The sequence below is a fragment of the Clytia hemisphaerica genome, unplaced genomic scaffold, assembly GCF_902728285.1.
Source record: "Clytia hemisphaerica strain Z4C2 unplaced genomic scaffold, Clytia hemisphaerica genome assembly, whole genome shotgun sequence".
Lineage (NCBI taxonomy): Eukaryota > Metazoa > Cnidaria > Hydrozoa > Leptothecata > Clytiidae > Clytia > Clytia hemisphaerica.
In genome coordinates this window covers 1,404,580-1,430,391 of record NW_027104433.1, presented here as the reverse complement: position 1 = coordinate 1,430,391, position 25,812 = coordinate 1,404,580, and the positions used below count along the sequence as shown (strand labels likewise).

Genomic DNA, 25,812 nt, shown 5'->3' with positions numbered 1-25,812 from the left:
TAGTTAATTCCTGTGATAAACGAAGGGGTTGTGGACGGCGAAATATATCGTTTTTTATGCAATTTGTCGTTCTTTTTGTCTATTTTTAGTAATGCAGGATTCTTTAGATAAACCCCCTCTAAATATGATAGTTTTTCTATCAAAAGGAAAAGAAGAGACGGTTCCATCAGAATCGATATTAACGAAACGTCATTTGATCATCTTAGAATTTCACGAGACTTACATTGCGAAATTTTCGTTGCTCATCTTTAACATTTTCGTTTCCAACGTCCTCATGATGGAGCTTAGCAACAAACTCAATGAAACGTCCATGAAATCATTGATGCTCTATGAAAAGAGAAATGTAAATCATTGATGCTCTATAAAAAGAGAAATGTAAATCTAATCACATATCGTATAAGGAGCAATAACCCAATAAACTTGGTATCACTAGTTACCCATATCCATTCAGTTTGAGCCCGAGGGACTATAAATCCCGATGGGCTACAAACGAATCTTCAATCTTTCCCAGAAAAGAAGAAAAAGGCAATCGTCACGAAGGATTTAAAAACTATCGCTTTCTTGGTATATTTTTTCGAAATCTGCCAATAGATTTTACTTTTTCTTGAAATAGGTATTTGATGTCCATTCGGTATTGACGCTAACTAGTAAAGCTAGTAAAACATTGAGAAAAAAAACGCACGAATACCATGATAGGTATCTCATATCCAAGAGATTTTCATCTAGCACTTTGGCCGTTAAAGTGGCTGCTTTATTCATTATTTATTTATTATTTTAGCCATTTTCGAAATCTCTAGGATGCATGGATGTTTAAACATTGATTTGGCTCTCTTAAAACTGAAATTTTCAACAAAACAGGGGAAATAAGAACACCCCTTTGGAAAATCACCCAACGATTAAGTATGAAAAGATAAACATCTACAATCAGTGACACAATATATGGCAATTTCTTTAAAAATCCCTTCCCCACTAATATCAGTGTTGATGTGAGCTTTTTCTGAGCATGGTGGCAGCTTTTCCACCCACCAACATTGATACTATGGGGGGGGGGGGGGAGGGAATTCTTGCCACAATATTTAGTCACAGATTGTAGAAGCAACCATTCATTGTCGTGAAGGGTACATGCATTCTAAAGATGGGAATATTGTTTGATAATGAGAACGACTTACAATAATGGCTTTGTCCAATGTAACTATCGCTTCTTGTGGAGGGTAATCTAGCTCTAGTAAAATCTGAAAAAGAGATATCATTATTAGATATCGTTGGGTAATTATGTATATATCGGACGGAGGATCGAGACAAAAATACCATTAGATGCTAGAAATTTCCTTTCTTTCCGTTGGGTATTTATGGGTATACAGTGGACGCTCTCTAATTCGACGTTCTATTATTCGATAGGCTCCCTTATTTGATGAAATTTAAAGTCTTCGTCATCAAGAAACTCTCATAAACGACGCTCCCTAATTCAATTATTTGATGAAAATCCAATTCTCCTTGAAGATCGAATTAGAGAGCGTCAACTGTATTCAATTCTTTTTGAAACACTCGTTTCCTCGTATGATAGAGATTTTTCAAAATTTCAAGGTAGAAAACTTGCATTCTTCTAACAAACACAAATGGTCTGGTCAATCCAGTCAACACACCCTTATAAAGCAACCTCAGTAACTCGAGCAAATAAGCGCTCCCCACACACGCTTGTGTTTTGGAGATACAAATGTCTAGTATGAATATATTTTGTTCTTTACAAGAAAAAATAGAATAGATAGAACTCCCGTTTTTGGAATTCTTAAAGTTTTTCTTTTTAAATAAGTATCGCATGCTTACTCATTAATTTTAAATTACAAACTTTTTCACGCATTGAATTGACACGGATGTGGGGGAAGATCGGTTAGAAAGAGGGGAAAATTCTTTTTAGAGAATAATAACCCAACTGGCACACAACGTTGTTTCAACGTTTATCTAACGTTCACATCGTCCATTTAACGTTAGATTAACGTTGAAACAAAGTTGTGTGCAAGCTGAGAGAGATTTGTTTAGACAGCTTAGCATTTGAAATATTTGCATATAAAAAAGAAATCAATTAGAAAAACGATGCATAATAAGGAGCATGGTCAAGGGGTCAATGGCTTCAGCGTCGCAAACCAGGGATTCGTGGTTCGAATCCCCGCTCCTTCCAATGTTTCGTTCAGTTCATAGATAGCCGAGCCGGCTGGCCGTGGACCCCGTGAAAACAATCGAAAGACTGTCTATAAAAGTCCTAGATTACTGGGCTATCCACGTAAATTATCGACTTTAACTATCTATCTAAAATGAAAAAGGAAGTCACCTCGGTAATTCCTGTACGTAAATAACCTAGTGAATTGACGACCGATACATTTCGTATTTGCGCATTGGTCAAACCTCCTCCCAATTGTCCGGCTTCCGAAGTTGTCACGATCTAAAAAATGAAAGAAATTCAAAGAAAATTAAGTATGGTATATGTCTTTTTATAAGCACATCCAAAATTTTTTGAAGCCTTCGGATGCTCTAAACTTTTCGAGTTTTAAAAGCCTTAAATTGTTTTAAGATATATTCTTATTTTCACCATTTCGTGAGTTCACAAAGCCTTAAAATGTTCTTGTAACTTGTTCTTAATATTTCGTCATTGAAGCCTTATTTTTTATATGGTTTGTTCTTATAAAAAAAAGTGTTCGGTGATTTTGTCTCAAAGTGGTAGAGGGTGATAAAGAGGCTAAAGAAATTTTCGATTTTCATTCTTTGAAATATGTTTGAAAACAGTATTCATGATATGCACCATTGCAATGTCTTCCATTCCACCCAATAGCTGATTGGTTCAAAGTGACGTATTGACTGATTTTACGTTACTTACAACCAATCAGCTGTTGGATCCGTGATAAAATGTCAGAAGACATTGCAGTGGTGCATATCATGAATACAGGTATACATACACTTGTCTTATGCGAGAAATATTCGACCCAACCCCAGTGGTCTAAAAACTCTCTCCCAATCGTTTGGTAGATCGTTTCTGTGAACAAATTCTTACAAAATTGGGTATGTTTTAAAAAAGAAAATGTTCAACTGTTCTAACCAATTGCTCACACTTCGTGGAGTACAATTGAACTGTTTTCGACACATTCTTTGCTACAAGGATCATAAGATGTTCGTCCACCGACGCCACGTTTAATTCACTGCAACGAAAAGATTCAAAGAAAAATAAAGTCTTTGAAGTTAAGTTTAGACAGTAGTTTGTCAACTACACTTTCAATGCTCAGAATCTAAGTACTCTGCAGTTGCATCTACACAAAGATTCCCTTCATTTCACGCAATCATCACGCAAATTTTTCTCCCAAATTTACGCATTAACGGAATATTTTTTTGCAATTCACGCAATTTTTTGTTCACGTAAAGCTTTCCAATTCACACATTCACGCAATTTTTCTTTTAGTTTTCACGTATTCACACAAGTGAAAAAGCCCATTTACGAAGGATTCCTATTATTCTATTCATGTGTTTATTTTATTTCTATTTTTTTATTTGTTCACGTTGGTGTATAAAAATAGTCACAAGTATTAATTAGCAAGAACAATACATTTTAATCATTTTGATATAATTTTGGAATTATTATATTTTATTTTGGAATCCCTCTAGGGAGTCAATATTTTTCATCTCCGAGCTTGGCCTGCTCGGAAAGTATGAAAATTTAATTTGGGCGCATCTTCTAAGGTGAGGACCTTTTTTTAGAATCGTCGCCCTCATCATTATCATTCTTTCTTTTTTCACGACACCAAAATTCGAGTCTACTAAATTACACGCCTTACGCACCTCGCTCGCCCTATATTTTTCACACGTCCACGCGCCCATAGTTTTCACGCTTTTAAGTTTTCAAGCGTTCATATTTTCCACGCGCCCTAATGTTTCACACCCTAATTTAGGGGCGCGTGAAAAAAGAAAGGTCCGTGAAAACTATGGGTGCGTGAAAAGGTAGGCGCGGGAGGCGCGTGATTTAGCAGACTCCAAAGATTTATGATTACAAATGGCACATTCATTTGATCATAACTCAAACACGCTTAAGAGAAACACCAATTTGTTCGAGTTAAGGAAATTTCGAGTTATCGAGTAAGATTTATAAAGCATTGTTAACTGAAGGGTCTAGAAAATTTATTCGCTAGTTAAAGATACATGCGAGTTGCAGAGGTTCGAGTTCTGGAGCAGAATAAACTAAAGAAAATTATCATAGTGTCCTAGTGGGTTGGTTCTCCCCCTTGAGATCTTAGAAAATTCTGCTTCCTCCCTTTAAAATCCCCCCCCCCAAGATTTTTGAAAAACCTCTTGAAAAGGGGGGGGGGGCTTTTCGAAAAAAGTTTTCGAAGTCTCAAAGCCCCCAATTTCATGCGTTTTTGCCTAAATATTGAATTTGAATTGGATTAAAATTTAGTCATTTCTCTGAAAAAGGCATGTTTTTTGCTATATTTTACTGCTTTGAACCCTGAAAATCTTTTCCCACACCTAGAGATTTTCCCAATAGCATCTAATTTTGTTCTCCTTCCCTTTGGCATTTTTTGATGGGATGACACCATGATTATTCTAAAAAAAATAACAGAAGATGTTGAAGTAAGAAACGTACCTTGAGATTGTTTTAACAATAGCTCCAACTTCATCCTTGGAAGGAACAGCAGTTGATTCTGTCGGAAAAACCAGGTTGATCGAGTCGAATAATCGAGATAAGGATCTTGAGAGATAAGCCGTTTCGAAAGGTTGCATGCATGACTTCAAACTTGTTAAGGCACTAAAGAGAAGGATAAAAGTTACAGTATATGGCTCCCAAATCGTCTATCCAAATTGAAATCTTTCTAGTGAATTTATCAATGCGTATAAAGTCAATTAATTATTTTAAAGGAAGAAATTTTGGCGGGAATTTAATTTGGCGGATGGTTGAAAAAGTTTTTTCAGAGGAAATTTAATTTGGCGGTTAACTTGAAAAATTAAATTTGGCGGGAACTTAATTTGGCGGATTTTGACCAAATTCGCCAAATCCGCCAAGTCAAGTTCCCGCCAAAATTTCTTCCTTTAAGGTATAACGACTTTTTGGGTGTTTCAGGCCTGACTGAGTTCAAAATTCTGTGCAAAATACTCAAATGTTTATTTTTTCGAGAAATATTTCGAATTTTCGAAATAAACTTTGAATTACTGAGTCGATGTTGTTGTTGGTAAATATTTATACTTCCCAGAGTTACCCAGTTTTTAGAGGTTAATTTCCAATCTTGTGACTTTTGACGGTTTTAGTCCCAAAAAACGGATCTTCGAAATCAATTTTTGGTATTTTTCTTTTTTCGGACTCAAGAGAAATGTGTAAGGGTTGAATCTGAAGCTTTCTAAGGTTTTAAAGTACCAACATGGCTCAACCTCCACTTTGGGGGTCATATACTGTAATGTTTGAAGATAGCCTGATTACTCCACCGTTGATTAATATTTAGAATTTTTTCCAACCTGCTTAGTCCTGAAAATGCAGGGGAGTTGAACATCTATAAGAGCCCCCTCCCCCCCCCAGTTCTGTGATGACGTGATAGGGAATTTTTTTCTTCGTGATTGCGTAATGAGAGGTCAAAACGTGATCATGATTTGAAAATTTTTTGGGCCGTGATACGTAATTTGGACTTTTTCAAAGGGATGCTTGATTGTCCATTCTTTTTGCTGATTTGCGTAATCGAGATTGAAGGCTAAAAATTGCGTGATTGCTCAGCACCATTGTTCATACTAAATCCGACCTCCTTTTAAGTACCTTTAACTTAGCTTTAAAGACTATCAGATTCGATACTCGTTCATAAAGAAACAGAGTACCATATTCTATTAATTTGAGGTTTAATATTAGGAGGTCGGAATTATTATGAACAATGTGCTGAGCAATCACGCAATTTTTTGTCTTCAATCACGATTACGCAAATCAGCAAAAAGAATGGACGATCACGCATCCCTTTGAAAATCTAAAATTGACTTATAAAAATTTTTTTTCGACGTTTTTATGTTTATCAAGAGTCTCTCTCTTCAGCTTACTTAAGCCACCAAAAAGTTAAACTGAAAAATATGGATTGAAGGAACTATGGAGATTAAATTGAACTAAATCAAAATATTGAACATTGATACAAAATGGCTGGTTAACTTGGTTCATATTCAAGACAAAAAAAAACACTACTTTTTTGACTGAACGTCATTTTGTATTTTCTCCATATTAAACATAAGCACCATAAATCATACAAAGTTAAAACCATAAAACTAAACTAGCGAACTAGTTGTTTAAACAGACCGTATGTAAAATTTATCGAAAATAGAAATAGAAAAGCAATCTTACAATGATGTTCCTGACCTCGAACTAATTTTTCTAAAACGCCTCTATTTGGGCGTTTTGCTTTACATTTGCTGTTGCGTTAGTCATTAGAAACGGTATTACAATGTGAAGTCTATGATGTTTTTAAAAAGTTACAGAGACATAATAGTGTCGAGAAAAAAGGCGTTTCCTTCTGGTAAAGACACTCCCTGATCCTGAACTTTACTACTCACAGCGAATGCGTGTAATCTAATTGATTCACACTTTTTAATCGACAGTTTCATCCTAACTAGAGTTACACGTTTTTTTATAAGAACAAACTATACAAAAACATCAGGCTTCGATTGCAAATATATAAAGAAAATGTCACGAACATTTTAAGGCTTTGCGGACTCTAAAACAGACAATTTCTTAGGAAAATGGACAAAAATACATAAAAAATGTTAAGAACATTTCTGCACTTAAAACCAAAAAGTTAAGAACATCCGAAGACTTCAAAAATTTTGGATGTTCTTATAATAAAACGTGTACCCTTTTACTTTTAAAGTTTTTTACCTTACTACGAGTATAGCCATCCATATCATATTAATCAAGACCTTAAATAATAAAGTTATAAAAATCATTGCCCTAAACCAACTAAATAATCTTTAAATTTCACAATAGCTTGATAATAGTAATGTCATCATAAGTAATTGTTTTGGATTGTCTTATTTGCGACGGACCATCATCAAAGAGGATCTTAATCGATAGGCGGAACCATAGAAAGAGAAAGCGGTTTTTGCATCTTTCAGGTTTCCGACCATTTTTGAAGTCTCCAGACTTACTTCAAGCTTTTGTGACAAACAGACAAACAGACAAACAGATACATAAATTGCCAGATTCTAGCTCAGCCGAAGCTGAGAATAGGATAAACGGGATAACATTAGTTTTTAATCTATAATCTGTTCCTACCATCATTTTTGCTCAGTTTCTACTATGTAATATGAAATAATCGTCTAGCATGCTATACTATGAGGAAAACAAAGTTTTCTCTTATTGTCAAAAACGGAAGGTAAAAAAGATTGCCGTTTATAATATTTATTTGAAATGCGTCCTTTCCCTGGGCCCTAGCCTAGTTAACTAAGCCCAGATTTACAAGGCTATGACACACGGCTAATAGAAATATAGCGTTTCCGGCGCTTTAAATTTTTTTTATATTGACGGATTTTAAGTTTCCCTTGAAATACTTTTCAGTCACAACTTAACCATCAGATTTATCCTAGTGACTGAATCAAACAAGCTTAGATTTCTAGGCTATCCTTTCCCGTGGGATAGTTAGGTTATACTTGAAAGTTGAATAAATATTCATACTTCTTAAACACTCGATAGTTTTGTTGATTCAGTTGAATAAGAAGAAGAATTAAGGTTGAGCAATAGCAAATTGCAATTTTTCGTGTTTCTTTCTATCTTCCAACTTATCGGAAGAAGGATAATAAGATGTTAGAAATAAAGTCACAGGAATAATTCTGCCCACCTCGTCAGATCTAAAAGTTTTAGTCATCAACTTTTTGCATCCCACTATAACTTTCAAAATTGATATTTTTTTTGCTAAATGCATATCCACATTTGTAAGAGTAGTTCTTGACTTTCCCTTATGAAAGCATTCCGGACACTGCCATTGTTCTTTGCTCTTCTTAATTTTTTAGGGAATATCATCTTAAATTATTCCTATAGTATTCTTAGGTTAAGTTCGAAATTTATCCTTTTTTTGTAAAAGTTTTGAGCTTCACTGGGGATAATCGGTAATTTACTTACCTGGCACCCAGATGCAGAAATTTTCATTTGACACGCTAAAGCTCTGAAGATCGGAAAAATTTTCAAAACCTGGAAGGTTTAGATTACGGAATTTTGCAAGACCGCGTCAAGGATTTTGCAGCGGGAGGTTTGGTAACCCAGCCCTCGTTTTCTGGGGTAGGTGGGTTCAAACTAAATATTTCTACCTTTATGCACAAAGGTATTTGAGCCCGACTTGGGTTGCAGCACATCAAAGGCCGACTATCATTCCTCTCCGATCGGAAATTGGCCCGCATCTTTAGAGCTTTAGCCAATCCGCCATCGGAATATCAGAGAAGTAATTTTACATGATGGTGATATTCTTAGCATTATTCAACATTTTTGGCCAATTTCATATCATGGTGGATATCCTATATATTCTCATAAAAAAACAACATATCTTTCGAGCACTATTTAAACACCCAATTAGGAGCAAACTAAAAAATATTTTAAGAACATGTTAAGAACATTTTTAGGCTTAAAACTCAAAAAGCTATGAATATCGGGCTTTAAAAATATTGGATGTTCTTATAAAAAAAACCTGGAACCAGTGGTAAAACAGAAGTTTATAGTTTCATAAAATCAGATGTACGAAATCCAAAACAGAAAAAGAGAGAATAAAGAAGACAAGAAGCCCCCCAAAAAATAAAGAGAAAGCGCTAAATTATTTCACCGACTTTATGCCGACTACAATTGCCGACTACAATTACTGACTTTGGTGGCAGTACTGAGGATTAAAACGTTAATCTCAAGTTTCTCCTTTGACAAAATTGACTTACTTGGCAGAAAGTTAGACCAGAAAAAAACTCACGTTTACTAGTGACGGAAGAGATCTTTTCTGGAATAGACATCGAAAATGAATTGAGAATATATTAGCTCAGAGTGGAACGCTCGCAGGAGCTTATTATCTCAAAACATATCGAAATTATACATAAAATCATGGATTAAAGTAGTAAGTAAGTCTGCGACCACAGTCGGAGGCGACCCGAAGGCTCCTCTTTCGATAGCTATCTACCCGAAGGGGGAGGGCGCCACTCTTTCTCCCTGGATTTCTCCACTTACCCTTGATCCTTCTCTTAATTGCTGAGCATCAAGCAGAGAGGCATCAAGTACCATTTTGGGAATCTTTGGTATGACCCGGCTGGGGGTTGAAACCACAACCTTGCGAACCGTAGCCCGATGCTCTACCACTGTACTACGGTCGCTTAAAGATTAAAGTCGATTAAAGACAATTGCTCTTGTGCAAGGAATTTAAACATAGACAGTCAAACAGCCTTCCGAACTCGGAAAGCAAACTGTTAATGACATTGCTGAATTTCTTCATAAGCTTGAGCTATCACAGAACTTTTACAGAATTGAGAAAAATGGACTTACGGAATACATTATACATTTTACTATACGCTCAGAATAGTCAGTTCTAGAACAGCTAATCACATTTAAACAGGTCATTAGCAGCAGATTTAAGTTAAAGGGCACGGCAGAGGAAAAACAACATTTTAGATAAAGCAGTAAAGAGCTCGCATTACTACTTGTCTAGATGTTAGTTCTGAAGATAAAATTTGAATAGAAGCTGCAACTGTCTAAGACAAAAAATAGCAAATTTACTTGAGAGTACTATGCTTACCGGAAACACATAAGACATAACTGGACAAAATAAACAAGCAACATGCTGAATGGACCTACCTAATGATTAACATCAGATGAAAATAAGAAAAAGTGACAATAATCGTACAAAATTCAGAATGGAAAAATAAAGCTTGTGTGTTGAATAATGTAAAATGGTAAAAAGGAATTTCCTCAAATACGAAAATCACTTAACACATTCAGGCCCAAAAGACCTTTTAAGCTGTTTTTGGCCCAAATTTGCCCAAAAAGATTTTTCCTTAAAAATCTGGCTCCGTCACATTTTGGGCATTGCCATTTTGCATCATTGTGCAAAAAATCATTAAAAAGCTAAACATTGAAAAGCTATATTTTCTTATTTGGTTAAAGGGAATTTCCCCAAAATACGAAAATCCGTCTTTTAAGGCGAATAAGAATTTTCCAGGAAAAACCACTTCAGCCATTCTTTAGAGAATCTTGACCTCCATCTTTGTACAAAAAATCAGAAAAAAGTAATGACAGCATTTTACACAAAGTCCAAAAAACCCTATTTTTAGGAAGTTTTTTTGGCCCAAATTTGCCCAAATATATTTTTTTTCGAAAATCGGGCGCCGACACATTTTAGGCATTGCCATTTTGCATCATTGTGCAAAAAATCAGAAAATAATAATAAGTCAACATTGAAAAAAGCTATATTTTCTTATTTGGTTAAAGGGAATTTCCCCAAAAATACGAAAATCCGTTTTTTAAGGCGAATAAGAATTTTCCGGGAAAAACCACTTCAGCCATTCTTTATCTTGCCCTCCATCTTTGTACAAAAATTCAGAAAAAAGTAATGACAGGATTTTGCACAAAGTCCAAAAAACCCTATTTTTAGGTAGTTTTTGGTCCAAATTTGCCCAAATAAATTTTTTCTCAAAAATCGGGCTCCGTCACGTTCTGGGCATTGCATTTTGCATCATTGTGCAAAAAATCAGAAAAAACTAATGAGCCAATCCTGAGAAAAGCTGGTAACAGACGGACGGACGGACGAACGAACGAACGGACGGACATGGGTTAATTTATAGAAACTCCACCGGGGTACCCGGAAGTAGGTCCAAAAATATATAATGAAAGCATGTCTATTGGGAGAAATTATCAACCCTATTGAAAAAGCTAAAAAAAACTATTAAACGCTTTTCTTTATAAAAACAATCCACTTTCAGAAAAATATACAGCTTAATAAATAAGGTTTCTAGAAAACTCAAACCATCGCGCTCTACAGTGACATTTTCTTCTTTGAGAAAAAAAAATCAGTTTTATTGACAATCGAATCATGATTGATGGTGGGAATTGCTAACAATGATGTTTTTTTGGAGAAAAAACAAAGAAATGTTAGGAAAGAGCCCAATGAAAATCTGCAAAATCGGCGAATTCCGGCATATTTCCGGCATTTTCGGCCGGAAAAAATTTTTTCTCAAAAATCGGACTTGGCCATGTTTTGGGCATTGTTAATACGCATCTTTAAGCAAAAAATCAGAAAAAGCTAATGATGAAATCTCGAGAAAATGTCAAAAAACTGGGTTTTCCGGCATATTTCCGGCATTTATGGCCGGAAAATTTTTTTTTCGAAAATCGGGCTCCGTCACATTTTGGGCATTGCCATTTTGCATCTTTGTGCCAAAAATCAGAAAAAACTAATGAGCCAATCTCGAGAAAAGCTGGTAACAGACGGACGGACGGACAGACGGACGGACGGACGAACAAAGGTTAATTTATAGAACCTCCAGGTAGGTCCAAAAAACTTCTTAAATAGTAATAACGGGGGGGGGGGGTCCTAATAAGGTCCGGAGGGGGGGGGGGGGGTTTGGAAAATTTTCAAAATTAAACAAGCGGGGGGGGGGGGGCCATTTATTTGGAACCTAAGAGTACTATACAAAATTTGACTCCTGCTCTCAGAGTACAGTTTAACCCACTGCAGCTCCGATAGCGTAAAAGACAATCCGATTAAAATTTACTTCTTCAAAGTTGAGAAACTTGCTCAAAACCTTGCAGTACCTGAACCAGAAAAACCTTGATCGGTGAGATGATTGATGTTCCCCATCAGGAGATATACAGACAGAACATACAGATGAAACAGCCAACAACACTTCGCAAGGCATCTCATGAACTTTCTTCTGAGAAAGTGAGAGCCCAACTACGAGTAATAGCATGATGAGCAAGGTATTGGAAACATTGATTTATTTAAAGGCTGAATAAAGCTGTGGCTCACAAAGACAACACCCGAATACAGAGGCGGATGCTCTAAAACAGTCTCAAAACACCGGCAAAGCCCTCAGACAGTAGCAAAGCCCTCAGACAGTGGCAAAGCCCTCAGAAAGTGGCAAAGCCCTCAGACAGTAGCAAAGTCCTCAGAAAGTTGCAAAGTCCTCAGACAGTGGCAAAGCCCTCAGACAGTGGCAAAGCCCTCAGAAAGTAGCAAAGTCCTCAGACAGTGGCAAAGCCCTCAGACAGTGGCAAAGTCCTCAGAAAGTGGCAAAGCCCTCAGCAAGTGGCAAAGCCCTTAGAAAGTGGCAAAGCCCTCAGAAAGTGGCAAAGCCCTCAGAAAGCGGCAAAGCCCTCAGACAGTGGCAAAGCCCTCAGAAAGTGGCAAAGTCCTCAGGAAGTGGCAAAGCCCTCAGAAAGCGGCAAAGCCCTCAGAAAGTGGCAAAGCCCTCAGCAAGTGGCAAAGCCCTCAGAAAGTGGCAAAGCCCTCAGACAGTGGCAAAACCCTCAGACAGTGGCAAAGCCCTCAGAAAGTGGCAAAGCCCTCAGAAAATGGCAAAGCCCTCAGACAGTGGCAAAGCCCTCAGACAGTGGCAAAGCTGTCAGATATTGGCAAAAGCCTCGAGCAGTGGCAGTTGCTCTCAGTATAGACTTAATACTCTTCAACCAGATGATCGGACGATGATGAGAACAATGTGCTAAAGAAGGAATTGATTTCTTTTGAGCCAGAGAATCCTGTTCAGGATAAATCCTCCCAACACTGACAATACATTACTTCAACTTAACAAGATTATGACAGATACTATTAGAAGAGAATGGCAATGACGATATTCTCTCTCAAAGTAAAAAGAACTTTGGAACGAAGAAGAAGAATAGATTTAAAGAAGAGATCTAAAACAAAACAACTATGGCAACGAATGTGCCTACGAACTGAAAAAAGGAGTATTTTACAGAACGAACGCTAATTAATATGAACAAGAAATCAAACAAAACTATGGCAACGAATGTGCCTATGAACTGAACACATAAACTATGACGCACTAATTTATAAAACGACTTAGAGTAGAAGATTGTTTATTTAACGCTTTTATTTGCTCTCAGAGAAAGGAGAGAGGATCAAAACCATGATGTACATATTCCTTTTACTATACAGTACTTTTATTGTGACATTTACTGACTCGCCAACTGATAACTGTTACACTGTCGGGAATCTGAAGCCTGGCTTTTTTAGTTTCCTCAGCGCGGGTATGACAATTTGAGTCACAAAACCTCTCAATATCGCCCGCCGATTGAACCTTTAATGGCTTACTTAATGACCACTATATGGATAATAATTGGTAATATATGCGAAGCTTGTGGGCGACAAAGACATATTGAATAGTATCATTTTAAATATTGAACTTTTGGCAATGAACATTTTGAGCTGTTGAATTACAGATTTATTGATGAACACTCTGATTTTCTTTAGTTTTATTGCTTTAATTGTTTAATTAAAAACTTATATTCCTTTTGATTTAGTACTTTAATTATTGATTATGTATTTTTTTTTTGATTTTGATTGTGTGATGAAGACCTATTCTGATACTTGACTCACTAACCAACACTCGACTCAACAGACAGAACAAACGTTTAACACTTTAATTGCCGATGTCGGTATATGCCGACATGGAATGAAATCCTTTGCCGATCCCCTGATATCATATTAAGAAAAGGTGCATTTTGTATTTATTTTAAAACCTGTTTAAAAAAACTTCACGTTTTTGCCAAAAGTGTAAAAAACACCGACATAGAAGAATCTGACTGGGAAGGAGAGTGAATAATATCATTACTCCGGACATAGCTAGAACATGAGAAATCAGCAAAAATCAGGTACTTGTATATTCATTATATATTAATAAATCCTTGGTGGAAGTTTTCATCCATCCGTACATAAGAAAGCTCGCATCCTAGATTACTCCTAATATTGTCCTTAAATTGTAGCTGTTCAACTCATCCAATTAAAGCCGGACTGAAAAAAATTGGAATATCTCATTCTATCTTTTTTTCTCAAAATAAGTTTTCATTAAGAAAGGTTGTGTTACACAGGAGATACCAAAAAAAGACATTTTGGTACATTTGAAAAAAAACACCGACGTAAAGAGTGTATACTTAAAATTCATGAAAATACCATTTTATCTACTAAGTTCAAAGAACAAAAAATCAATGGTTAGCAACGACCCAGAAGTGATTAAGCAAGGAAACAAGCTGTCTTTGAAAACTACATGAATCCCATGAAATACTTCAAGCACGAAAAAATGAACTTCAACAAAATCTATTTAACTCTTCAAGAAAGAGAGTTCAACAAAATTATATGTAGGTTGAACAAGCAAACGTACAGAACGCAAACGTACAGAACAAAATGAAAGAAAGCTGACAGCTAATCAACAAAATAAACAAGACGACATGAAGTCGAAAATTTCGCTTAAAGTTTAAACTGCATGGGAAAAACAAGAAGTATAGATGGAAGCTACACGTTTTTTTTATAAGAACAAACTATATAAGAACATAAGGCTTCGAGGCCCAAAAATTTAAGAACATTCTAAGAACATTCTAAGGCTTTGGAGACTTAAAAACATGCATTTTCTTAAGAAATTACAACAAAATGCTCAAAAAATGCTGAAAATAAGAACATTTTAAGAACATTTTTAGGCTTCAAATCCAAAAAACTAAGAACATCCAAGGCTTCGAAAAGTTTTGACGTTCTTATAAAAAAAAACGTGTAATCCGAAATCTACTTTACATCGAGCCTTGATGAAACAATTTCATAAGAACAACGAGGCTCAATATCGCTAAAAAATTAACCAATTTAAGAACAATGGTTGTTTAATTCTTAAGGTATGTGTACACCTTTTTTCCGATTTTTTGTCAAAATTTTTTTTTTCAGTCAAAGTGGATGAAAAGTTACTGGACTTCATTTTGGTAAAATCGCGATCTTAAAATCTTTTTTTTATCCAGAGTTATAACCATTTAAATTTCAAAACAAAGTTCGTCTTATGATGGATTATTTACTCAAATAATTTAGTCGCGCGGCTGAGGTCGAAAAACGTTTCATTTCGTGATACATCTTTTAGATTCCAAAAAAAACAACGGAAACTCGCGAATTAGTATGTGTACACGTTTTTTTTTTATAAGAACAAACTATATAAGAACATAAGGCTTCGAGGCCCAAAAATTTAAGAACATTCTAAGAACATTCTAAGGCTTTGGAGACTTAAAAACATGCATTTTCTTAAGAAATTACATCAAAATGCTCAAAAAATGCTGAAAATAAGAACATTTTAAGAACATTTTTAGGCTTCAAATCCAAAAAACTAAGAACATCCGAAGGCTTCGAAAATTTTTGACGTTCTTATAAAAAAAAAACGTGTAGATTACAAAATCAAAAAGTTTCCACGATATTATCGTGCAAGTAACGAGTAATTGGCGATTTTTTGCGTTTCCAGGCAAAGAATCTACATATACTAATTCGAGAGTTTCCATCGAAAAAAGTGGAATCTAAGAGGTGTATCACGAAAATCATTTTCTAGCCACTTTTTTCGACCTCAGCCGCGCGACCAATTGTCTCTTTCGGAAACAACAAAGACAAAAGAGAGAATTCAGCTGATGTTTTTTTTCTCACCTCTATTGAATATGTAGTAAGATTTTGGACACATTTCACTGATTACTCAAATAAACAGCAATTATCTCGTTAAAAATTTCAAATTGATGTAGAAAAAAACGAAATTTTACCACACCATACTACTTTTAACAAAGTTAAAGTCACACATAGCATTTATATATCGACTTCATTCTTTTTTTATGAGATTCCCAAAAGATCAAACTTAAATAGTATCTTTATATTTCAGTTGTTTTTCCTCAATTTACAGATAACTGAAAAAATCACATTTAAATTTACTTTTTTATCGATATTTTTACAGAATTTAGGATTTAAAGAGTTAAAGTCAATCTCAAAAAAAATCCCAAGACACTTTTTTAGTTAAATCTATTGGGAACATAGTATCAAAATTATTTTTTCAAAATTCAAAAGCTATGGATGACTTTAACTTCTTTGAAGTAGGTAAGGTTAAAATTCTTAAGATTTTAATTATATCCTGCCCAGTTTTTTAAATTCAGCTGAAACTTTTACCATTAGAAAGAGAATATTATTGGCTTTCAGAAAATATATACTTTTGATACATAAAAATTTCTTGTTCTAAAGATATGATCAATTAAAGAGAATGTGTCAAGAAAGGTGAACACATACCTTAAGAACTAATAAACAAAGGTAATATCACCTCTATCGAAAGTTATTGATTTGATTCTTATAAAGCAAATGCTCATAAGAAAAATGAAAATGCTTATATTATGTGCCATCCTTTGTTTACTTTGTAAGAACTAATTCCCGAAAGGTATATCACCATTTATCAAGATTTATTGATTTGATTCTTATAAAGTAAATGCTCATAAGAAAAATGAATATGCTTATATTGTGTGCCATCCCTTGTTTACTTTGTAAGAACTAATTCCCGAAAGGTATATCACCATTTATCAAGACTTATTGATTTGATTCTTATAAAGTCAAAGCTTAAAAGAAAAATAAATATTACATATATTGTGTGCTATCCCTTGTTTACTTTGTAAGAACTAATTCCCGAAGGGTATTTCACCATCTATCAAGAGGTTTTGATTTGATTCTTATGAAGTATATGCTTATAAGAAGATAAAGAAACAAGTTATACTTTTATGGACCTACCTGGTTATCAAAACTAATCAATGAACATTGAAACAATGAAACACATAAGACATAACTGGACAAAATAAAAAATATATAATGAAAGCATGCCTATTGGGAGAAATTATCAACCCTATTGAAAAAGCTAAAAAAATTATTATAAACGCTTTTCTTTATAAAAACAATCCACTTTCAGAAAAATACACAGCTTAATAAATAAGGTTTCTAGAAAACTCAAACCATCGCGCTCTACCGTGACATTTTCTTCTTTGAGAAAAAAAAATCAGTTTTATTGACAATCGAATCATGATTGATGGTAGGAATTGCTATCAATGATGTTTTTTTATGAGGAAAAACAAAGAAATATTAGGAAAAAGCCCAATGAAAATCTGCAAAAACGGCGATTTCCGACATATTTCCGGCATTTTCGGCCGGAAAAAATCTTTTCTCAAAAAATCGAACTCTGTCATGTTTTGAGCATTGCGAATACGCATCTTTCTGCAAAAAATCAGAAAAAGCTAATGATGAAATCTCGAGAAAATGTCAAAAAACTGGGTTTTCCGGCATATTTCCGGCATTTTTGGCCGGAAAATTTTTTTTCGAAAATCGGGCTCCGTCACATTTTGGGCATTGCCATTTTGCATCTTTGTGCCAAAAATCAGAAAAAACTAATGAGCCAATCTCGAGAAAAGCTGGTAACAGACGGACGGACGGACAGACGGACGGACGGACGAACAAAGGTTAATTTATAGAACCTCCAGGTAGGTCCAAAAATCCAAACTGTGAAGCTAAAGACACTATATAGAAGCTATATGATCCGAAATCGGAATTGAAACTTATATCCTAATCATCGGTGGCGGCTGTTGATGGAAAAAAACAATTTGAAGAATCAACGGGACTGAGCAAAAAAACACTACTTTTTTGACTGAACGTCATTTTATATTTTCTCCCTATTAAACATAAGCACCATAAATTATACAAAGTTAAAACCATAATACTAAACTAGTGAACTAGATGTTAAAACAGACAGTATGTACGATCCTGAACTTTACTACTCATAGTGCATATGTGTAATCTAATTGGTTCGCACTTTTTGATTGACAGTTTCGTCCTAAATAGAGTTACACGTTTTATAAGAAACTAAGGCTTCCATGGCAAAAATGTTGAAAACAAGTCAAGAAAATCTTAAGGCTTTGCCGACTCTAAAACAGCCAATTTCTTAGGAAAATGAACAAAAATACATAAAAAATGGGGAAAATAAGAAAATGTTAAGAATATTTTTAGGCTTGGAAATCAAAAAGTTAAGAACATCCGAAGGCTTCAAAATTTTTGGATGTTCTAAAAAAAAGGTAAACTCTTTTATTTTCAAACTTTTTACCTTACCACGAGAGTAACCATCCATATCGTATTAATCAAGACCTTAAATAATAAAGTTAAAAAAATCATTACCCTGAACCACCCTAAATAAACTAAAATTTCACAATAGCTTGATAATAGTAATGTCATCATAAGTAATTATTTATTGGATTTTTTTATTTGCGACGGACCATCATCAAAGAGGATCTTAATCGATAAGCGGAACCATAGAAAGAGAAAGCGGCTTTTGCATCAGTCAGGTTTTCGAATTCATCATACGCACCATTTAAATTCGAAGATTTATACCTGCTCGAAGTACTTTTACAGTCATCATACCACCATGCACCATGCATTTCTGAAGCACAATCGACAGATGTATTTGGATCTTGATCTTTGTCATAGGTGCTGAACTTCATCCCGTCGTGTTTTTCCATTCCGCTGTATGATCCTCCTTGACGTCCAGAAACATGAAGTTTATATCCTGTGGATTCACGACCAATATCAAAATTTGTATAACGCATGTAACTCCAGCCGGAAGACTTCTTCATCATACCTACAAACAGTTCCGAGCCACTGACGATAGCTTGTGCGGTCAAACGGTATAAATTTTCATTACCCAGCCAATGCTCCCCTTGAAGTTTCCCAAAACCGTGTTTATATTCTTGCCAGGAGCGATAAAAATTTTCCGATCCGTCGAAGCGACGCTGAACTACCGTCCAACCACCACCATAACCATGATGATGATTCTGCACACAAGACACTTGAACGACATGGCCAATAATATTCATACTAACACGATAAAGGCCATTTATCCTCTCTCCTTGGGCATAATGTTCCTTACAATCTCTTCTAACAGGCTTTTCACGGCAATCACAGAAATAATTTACAGGTAAGAGGTAGTATGCGTCATTTACTAAACTGTAATCTTCGACGCACAAACAGGATCCACAACGATTCGAATTGATTTGACAAATTCCATTTCGTGTTTGCACTCTTGATTTCAATTGTTTGATTTCAGCTTTTTCGTTGGTAACTTCAGTCTGAAGTTTTTGCATTTGAGATTTCAGCAGGTTGATGTCACTAGATGCGTCCAGAAGTGGAAGCGAAACGAGGAAGACCAAGAACAGCTTCATCTTGAGAACTGATAGTTACTCAATACTGATTGACGAATGATGAAAAGATAAGTTTAACTTTTATTTTATATTCACGACACCTCTAGACTGAATATCCGAGGCAAAGATATCCAGGCTAGTCTAGGCTGCACGCATCCCCTCTGATATGATTTGATATAGGGGATGCGTATCGTCTAAGATATTACTGTCCCAGCTTACCCCCGTCTTTTCTTTTCTCTTTTTTGATTATGTGTCACAGCTGTACAACGACTTCTCTTTTTCTTTGTTTAATGAATGAAAATTTATAATTATGAAAGCAATAACACAATGACGTCATTTTTCTCTTTCTGTGATTGGATGTAACAAAATTATGTAAATTTATGCAACTTTCGGTTACCCCAAATTTGAGGTAACTCTCGGACGAGAATTTCATACACGATGTACGCATCCCCTATAACAAAATAAATTCTGGGGATGCGTGCAGCCTAGCTAAGGCTAGTCTAATATTGCATCTCTCTGAAAAAAAAATACTTCAGTCAACAATTGTTACAGGTGAACAGATGTGTAAACTTTTCCACCCACGTTAAATCGATCACTTTTTGAAGGATGTTTGCTTACTTCACTACACAAGTGGTTAAGCAGCAGTCAGAGTTGTTTATGGGGCGTGAACACTAAACGGTTTTCTTTGCTGAAGATTTCGCCATATTTAGGTATGTTATAGACCGCTTCGGCAAAATCCAGTTAGCAACCATCTTCGACAAAATCTCAAGCAAGCTTTTCCTAACTCACACACATATATACTGACATGGGAAATATGGCATAGGCAGCATGCAGTGCTGACAAGTCCTAATAAAGTCGAAATGCATATGCTGCTTTGCCACCCAAATCTCCTGAGTATAGTATAGTATCCACATAAATAAATGAATAAATAAATGCAATAAAATAAAATAAGCGCAGGACCAAACGGGAAATGCAGTGCAGAAAAATGCAGAAAAAACTTCTCGTGTCCCTCAGCCTTAAAGCTCTAAAGTTTTGGCCTTGTTTTGGTGAAAAACTCCTGCCCGGGCCCTAAAAAATCAATTTTTTTAAGATTGAAAAAATACCCCAAAGGAATAAGTGTGTCAAATTTCAGCGAAATCCGACCATTTTTGAAGTGTCCAGACTACCTTCAAGCTTTTGTGACAAACAAACAGAAAGACAGATATATAGATTGCCAGATTCTAGCTCAACCGAAGTTGAGAAAAGAATGAATGTTACGGGATAATATAAGTTTGTATAAACTACGATTTGTTCTTTCCTTGAGTTTTTGCTTATTTTTTACTATGTCTGAATTAGTCGTCTGACATGCTAGATTACGAGGAAAAGGAAGTTTTCTCTAAGTGTCAAAAACAAAAGGTAAAAAAGATTTCCGTTTATAATATCTATTTGAAATGCGTCCTTTCCCTAGCCTAGTTAATTAAGCCCGTATTCACAAGGGTATGACTAATGGAAATATAGCGTTTCCGGCGCTTTAAAGATTTCTCACATTGACGGATTTTAAGTTTGCCTTGGAATACTTTTCAGTCACAACTTATCCATCAGATTTATCCTAGTGACTGAATCAAACTAGCTTAGATTTCTAGGCTATACTTTCCCGTGAGATAGTTAGGTTACACTTGAAAGTTGAATAAATATTCACTTTCTAAACACTCGATAATTTTGTTGACTCAGTTGAATAAAAAGAAGAGTTAAGGTTGAGCAATACGAAATTGCAATTTTTCGTGTTTCCTCGTGGTACGGTTTAAATTTTCTATCTTCCAATTAATCGGAAGAAGGATAATAAGATGTTAGAAATAAATAAAGTCACATGAAAAAATTTTGTCACCTCGTCAGGTTTAAAAGTTTAAGTCGTCAACTATTTACATCCCGCTATAATTTTCAAAATTGTTATTTTTTTTGCTAAATGCCTTATTCATATCCACATTCGTAAGAGTAGTTCTTGACTTTTCCTTATGAAAGCATTCCGGACACTGTCCGACCTAAATTGTTCCTTGCTCCTCTTAACTTTTTAGGGAAAATCATCTGAAATTATTCTTATAGTATCCTTAGGTTAAGTTCGAAATTTATCCTTTTTTGTAAAAGTATAATATATAATTGGTAATTTACTTATCTGGCACCCAGATGCAGACATTTTCATTTGACACGCTAAAGCTCTGAAGGTCGGAAAAATTTTCAACACCTGGAAGGTTTAGATTACGGAATTTTGCACGACCGCGTCAAGGATTTTGCAGCGGGAGGTTTGGTAACCCAGCCCTCGTTTTCGGGGATTGGCGGGTTCAACCTAAATATTTTACCTTTACGCGCAAAAGTATTTGAATCCGACTGGGGATGCGGCACATCAAAGGCCGACTATCATTCCTCTCCGATCCGAGCTTTAGCGTGGGCGTCTGCCAATCCGCCATCGGAATATCAGATAAGTAATTTACATGATGGTGATATTCTTAGCATTATTCGAAATTTTTGGCCAATTTCATATTATGGTGGATATCCTATATATTCTCATAAAAAAACATATTTCGAGCACTGTTCAAATACACGTTTTTTTTATATAGGAACAAACTATATAAGAACATAAGACTTCGATGGCCAAAATGTTGAGAACAAGTTAAGAACATTTGGGGAAGCTTTGGGGAATCTAAAACCCCCAATTTCTGAGAAAAATGGACAAAAATACTTACAAAATGGGGAAAATATGTTAAGAACATGTTAATAACATTTTTCGGCTTAAAACTCAAAAAGTTATGAACATCGGGCTTCAAAAATATTGCATGTTCTTATAAAAAAAACCTGGTACCAGTGGTGAAACAGAAGTTTATGATTTCAGAAAACCAGATACAAAATACCCAACAGAAAAAGAGAGAATAAAGAAGACAAGAAGTCCCCAAAAAATAAAGAGAAAAGCATTAAACAAATTATTTTACAGACTTTATGCCGACTACAATTACTGACTTTCGTGGAAGTACTGAGGATTAAAACGTCAATCTCAAGTTTCTCCTTTGACAAAATTGACTTACTTGGCAGAAAGTTAGACCAGAAAAAAACTCACGTTTACTAGTGACGGAAGAGATCTTTTCTGGAATAGACATCGAAAATGAATTGAGAATATATTAGCTCAGAGTGGAACGCTCGCAGGAGCTTATTATCTCAAAACATATCGAAATTATACATAAAATCATGGATTAAAGACAATTGCTCTTCTGTAAGGAATTTAAACATAGACAGTCAAACAGCCTTCCGAACTCGGAAAGCAAACTGTTGATAGCATTGCTGAATTTCTTCAAAAGCGTGAGCTATCACGGAACTTTTACAGAATTGAGAAAAATGGACTTACGGAATACATTATACATTTTACTATACGCTCTAGAATAGTCAGTTCTAGAACAGCTAATCACATTTAAACAGGTCAGTAGCAGCAGATTTAAGTCGTTGCTAAAGGGCACGTCAGAGGAAAAACAACATTTTAGATAAAGCAGTAAAGAGCTCGCATTACTATTTGTCTAGATGTTAGTTCTGTTGAAGAGAAAATTTGAATAGAAGCTGCAACTGTCTAAGACAAACAATAGCAAATGTACTTGAGAGTACTATGCTTACCAACAGACTTATGATGATACCTGCAGAAGGCGGTACACAATACAAAAACGTTGGTTTTCAGCTACAGAACAACGTGGCAATCGACTTACTTGATTGATGACTGACATCCATAGGAAGAACTCCTTTAGACTCTTTTAGAGTTAACACAATGCTTAACACGAAATTTTTAAGGGAATACAACATCAGCTCATTGAACAGTGAGATGCACCCACCTGAAAGAGTATTGACACGAATGAATGTGTCACGAGTGAAAGTGAGTAAATATAACAATAGCGTTCAGTTTGAGGTCGTTGTTGTTATTTTCTGCCCGCGCAGTCTGATTATTAGCCCGAGAGTGTCATTTGGGCCCGACGCGAAGCGGAGGGCGCAAATGGCACTAGAGGGCTAATAATCAAACTGCAAGGGCAGAATTAATGACAACAACGAACGAAAGCTTAACGCTATTACTATTATTATCCATATCGGAAATTCAAACAACGTTTTTTTCTAGCGTCAGCCCAATCTTTTCGCTTCAATGCAATGACTTCAACAAGTTTTGAGTACCCTTGCAAGCGGGCCGCAAATGACCAAAAGTTTTTTTTCTGACGTCGGTTAGTCTCCCGCTTCAATGCACGACTATAAAGTTCCGTTAGAGGCCCCCTGACGTTATCCGCCCTAAACCAGGGTGTTATGATATTGCATCCCTCTCAAGACACGCCTTAGTTTTTCAGCGCGGGTAACTATTTGAGTTAGAACCTTTCATACCGCCCCGCCGTTCGAATCTTTAATGGCTTACTTACGACCGCTATATGGATAATAATTACTTTACATACTAATTACGTTTTGAAGTATGTTTACTCTAAGTTCCAAATAAACGGGGAGTGGGGGGGGGGGTTGGAAAATTTTCAAAATTAATAAGCCGGGTGGGGGGGGCTAATCTCCAGGGGGGGGGGGAAATTGAACGTGCAAAAAACCCAAAAATGTAAATATAGGCTAAAAATCAGGTTTTTAGAGAGCAGAGACGGGACCTTCTTTGAAGCTAAAAAAATTCTTAAAAAGTAATAAAACGGGGGGGGGGGGGGGTCCTAATAAGGTCCGGAGGGGGGGGGTGGAAAATTTTCAAATTAACAAGCGGGGGGGGGGCATTTATTTGGAACCTAAGAGTACTATACAAAATTTGACTCCTGGTCTCAGAGTACAGTTTAACCCACTGCAGCTCCAGTAGCGTAAAAGACAAGAGTAAAGTAGGATGACATTCCGATTGCAATTTACTTCTCCAAAGTTGAGAAACTTGTTCAAACCCTTGCAGTACCTGATCAGAAAAACCTTGATCGGTGAGATGATTGATGTTCTCCATCAAGAGATATACAGACAGTACATACAGATGACACAGCCAACAACTCTTCGCAAGGCATCTCATGAACTTTCTTCTGAGAAAGTGAAAACTTCTTCTTTAGAGAAAGTGAGAGCCCAACTAGAAGTAATAGCATGATGAGCAAGGTATTGGAAACAGTGATTTATTTATGCAAAGCCCTCAGAAAGTGACAAAGCCCTCAGACAGTGGCAAAGCCCTCAGAAAGTGGCAAAGCCCTCAGCAAGTGGCAAAGCCCTCAGCAAGTGGCAAAGCCCTCAGAAAGTGGCAAAGCCCTCAGACAGTGGCAAAGCCCTCAGTGGCAAAAGCCCTCAGAAAGTGGCAAAGCCTCAACAGCCCTCAGACAGTGGCAAAGCCCTCAGAAAGTGGCAAAGCCCTCAGCAAGTGGCAAAGCCCTCAGAAAGTGGCAAAGCCCTCAGACAGTGGCAAAGCCCTCAGAAAGTGGCAAAGCCCTCAGCAAGTCGCAAAGCCCTCAGAAAGTGGCAAAGCCCTCAGAAAGTGGCAAAGCCCTCAGACAGTGGCAAAGCCCTCAGACAGTGGCAAAGCCCTCAGAAAGTGGCAAAGCTCTCAGAAAGTGGCAAAGCCCTCAGACAGTGGCAAAGCCCTCAGAAAGTGGCAAAGCCCTCAGAAAGTGGCAAAGCCCTCAGAAAGTGGCAAAGCCCTCAGAAAGTGGCAAAGCCCTCAGACAGTGGCAAAGCCCTCAGAAAATGGCAAAGCCCTCAGAAAGTGGCAAAGCCCCCTCAGACAGTGGCAAAGCCTCAGACCGTGGCAAAGCCCTCAGAAAGTGGCAAAGCCCTCAGCAAGTCGCAAAGCCCTCAGAAAGTGGCAAAGCCCTCAGAAAGTGGCAAAGCCCTCAGACAGTGGCAAAGCCCTCAGCAAGTGGCAAAGCCCTCAGACAGTGGCAAAGCCCTCAGACAGTGGCAAAGCCCTCAGACAGTGGCAAAGCCCTCAGACAGTGGCAAAGTCCTCAGAAAGTGGCAAAGCCCTCAGAAAGTGGCAAAGCCCTCAGAAAGTGGCAAAAGCCCTCAGACAGTGGCACAGCCCTCAGCCCTCAGACAGTGGCAAAAGTCCTCAGACAGTGGCAAAGCCCTCAGAAGTGGCAAAGCCCTCAGAAAGTGCAACCCTCAAAGTCCTCAGAAAGTGGCAAAGCCCTCAGAAAGTGGCAAAGCCCTCAGACAGTGGCAAAGCCCTCAGAAAGTGGCAGTTGCTCTCAGTATAGACTTAATACTCTTCAACCCGATGATCGGACGATCATGAGAACAATGTGCTAAAGATTGATTTCTTATGAACCAAAGCATCCCGTTCAGGAAAGATCCTTCCAACACTGACAAACATAACTTCAACTCAACAAGATTATGACAGATACTATTAGAAGAGAATGACAAGATGACGACATTCTCTCTCAAAGTAAAAAGAACTTTGGAACGAAGAAGAAGAAGAGTAAATATTCATCTCAGATTTAAAGGAGATATTTAAAACAAAACAACTATGACAACAAATGTGCCTACGAACTGATAAGGAGTATTTTACAGAACGAACGCTAATTAATATGAGCAAATCAAACAAAACTATGGCAACGAATGTGCCTATGAACTGAACACATAAACTATGACGCACTAATTTATAAAACGTC

The 25,812-nt window shown here is 36.4% G+C and overlaps 2 protein-coding genes across 2 annotated transcripts in view; both read right to left on the bottom strand.

The window, feature by feature from the left end:
- LOC136820703 (conserved oligomeric Golgi complex subunit 5-like) overlaps positions 1-25,812 on the bottom strand; it is a 64,289-nt gene that overhangs the window by 11,238 nt on the left and 27,239 nt on the right. The window contains exons 13-17 of the mRNA XM_067076915.1: positions 4,625-4,786; positions 3,089-3,188; positions 2,327-2,437; positions 1,170-1,232; positions 224-327 (exon numbers count right to left, since the gene is read on the bottom strand). Coding sequence (XP_066933016.1) covers positions 224-327; positions 1,170-1,232; positions 2,327-2,437; positions 3,089-3,188; positions 4,625-4,786 — 540 coding nt within the window. The remainder of the gene's footprint in view (positions 1-223; positions 328-1,169; positions 1,233-2,326; positions 2,438-3,088; positions 3,189-4,624; positions 4,787-25,812) is intronic.
- On the bottom strand, positions 17,672-19,661 carry LOC136820705 (microfibril-associated glycoprotein 4-like). The gene has a single exon (XM_067076922.1). The coding sequence runs from the start codon at positions 19,217-19,219 to the stop codon at positions 18,263-18,265; it is 957 nt and encodes a 318-aa protein (XP_066933023.1). The 5' UTR covers positions 19,220-19,661; the 3' UTR covers positions 17,672-18,262.

Excerpts from the sequence above, each read along its gene's own strand:
- LOC136820705 (XM_067076922.1), bottom strand. The coding sequence starts at position 19,219 with ATGAAGCTGTTCTTGGTCTTCCTCGTTTCGCTTCCACTTCTGGACGCA.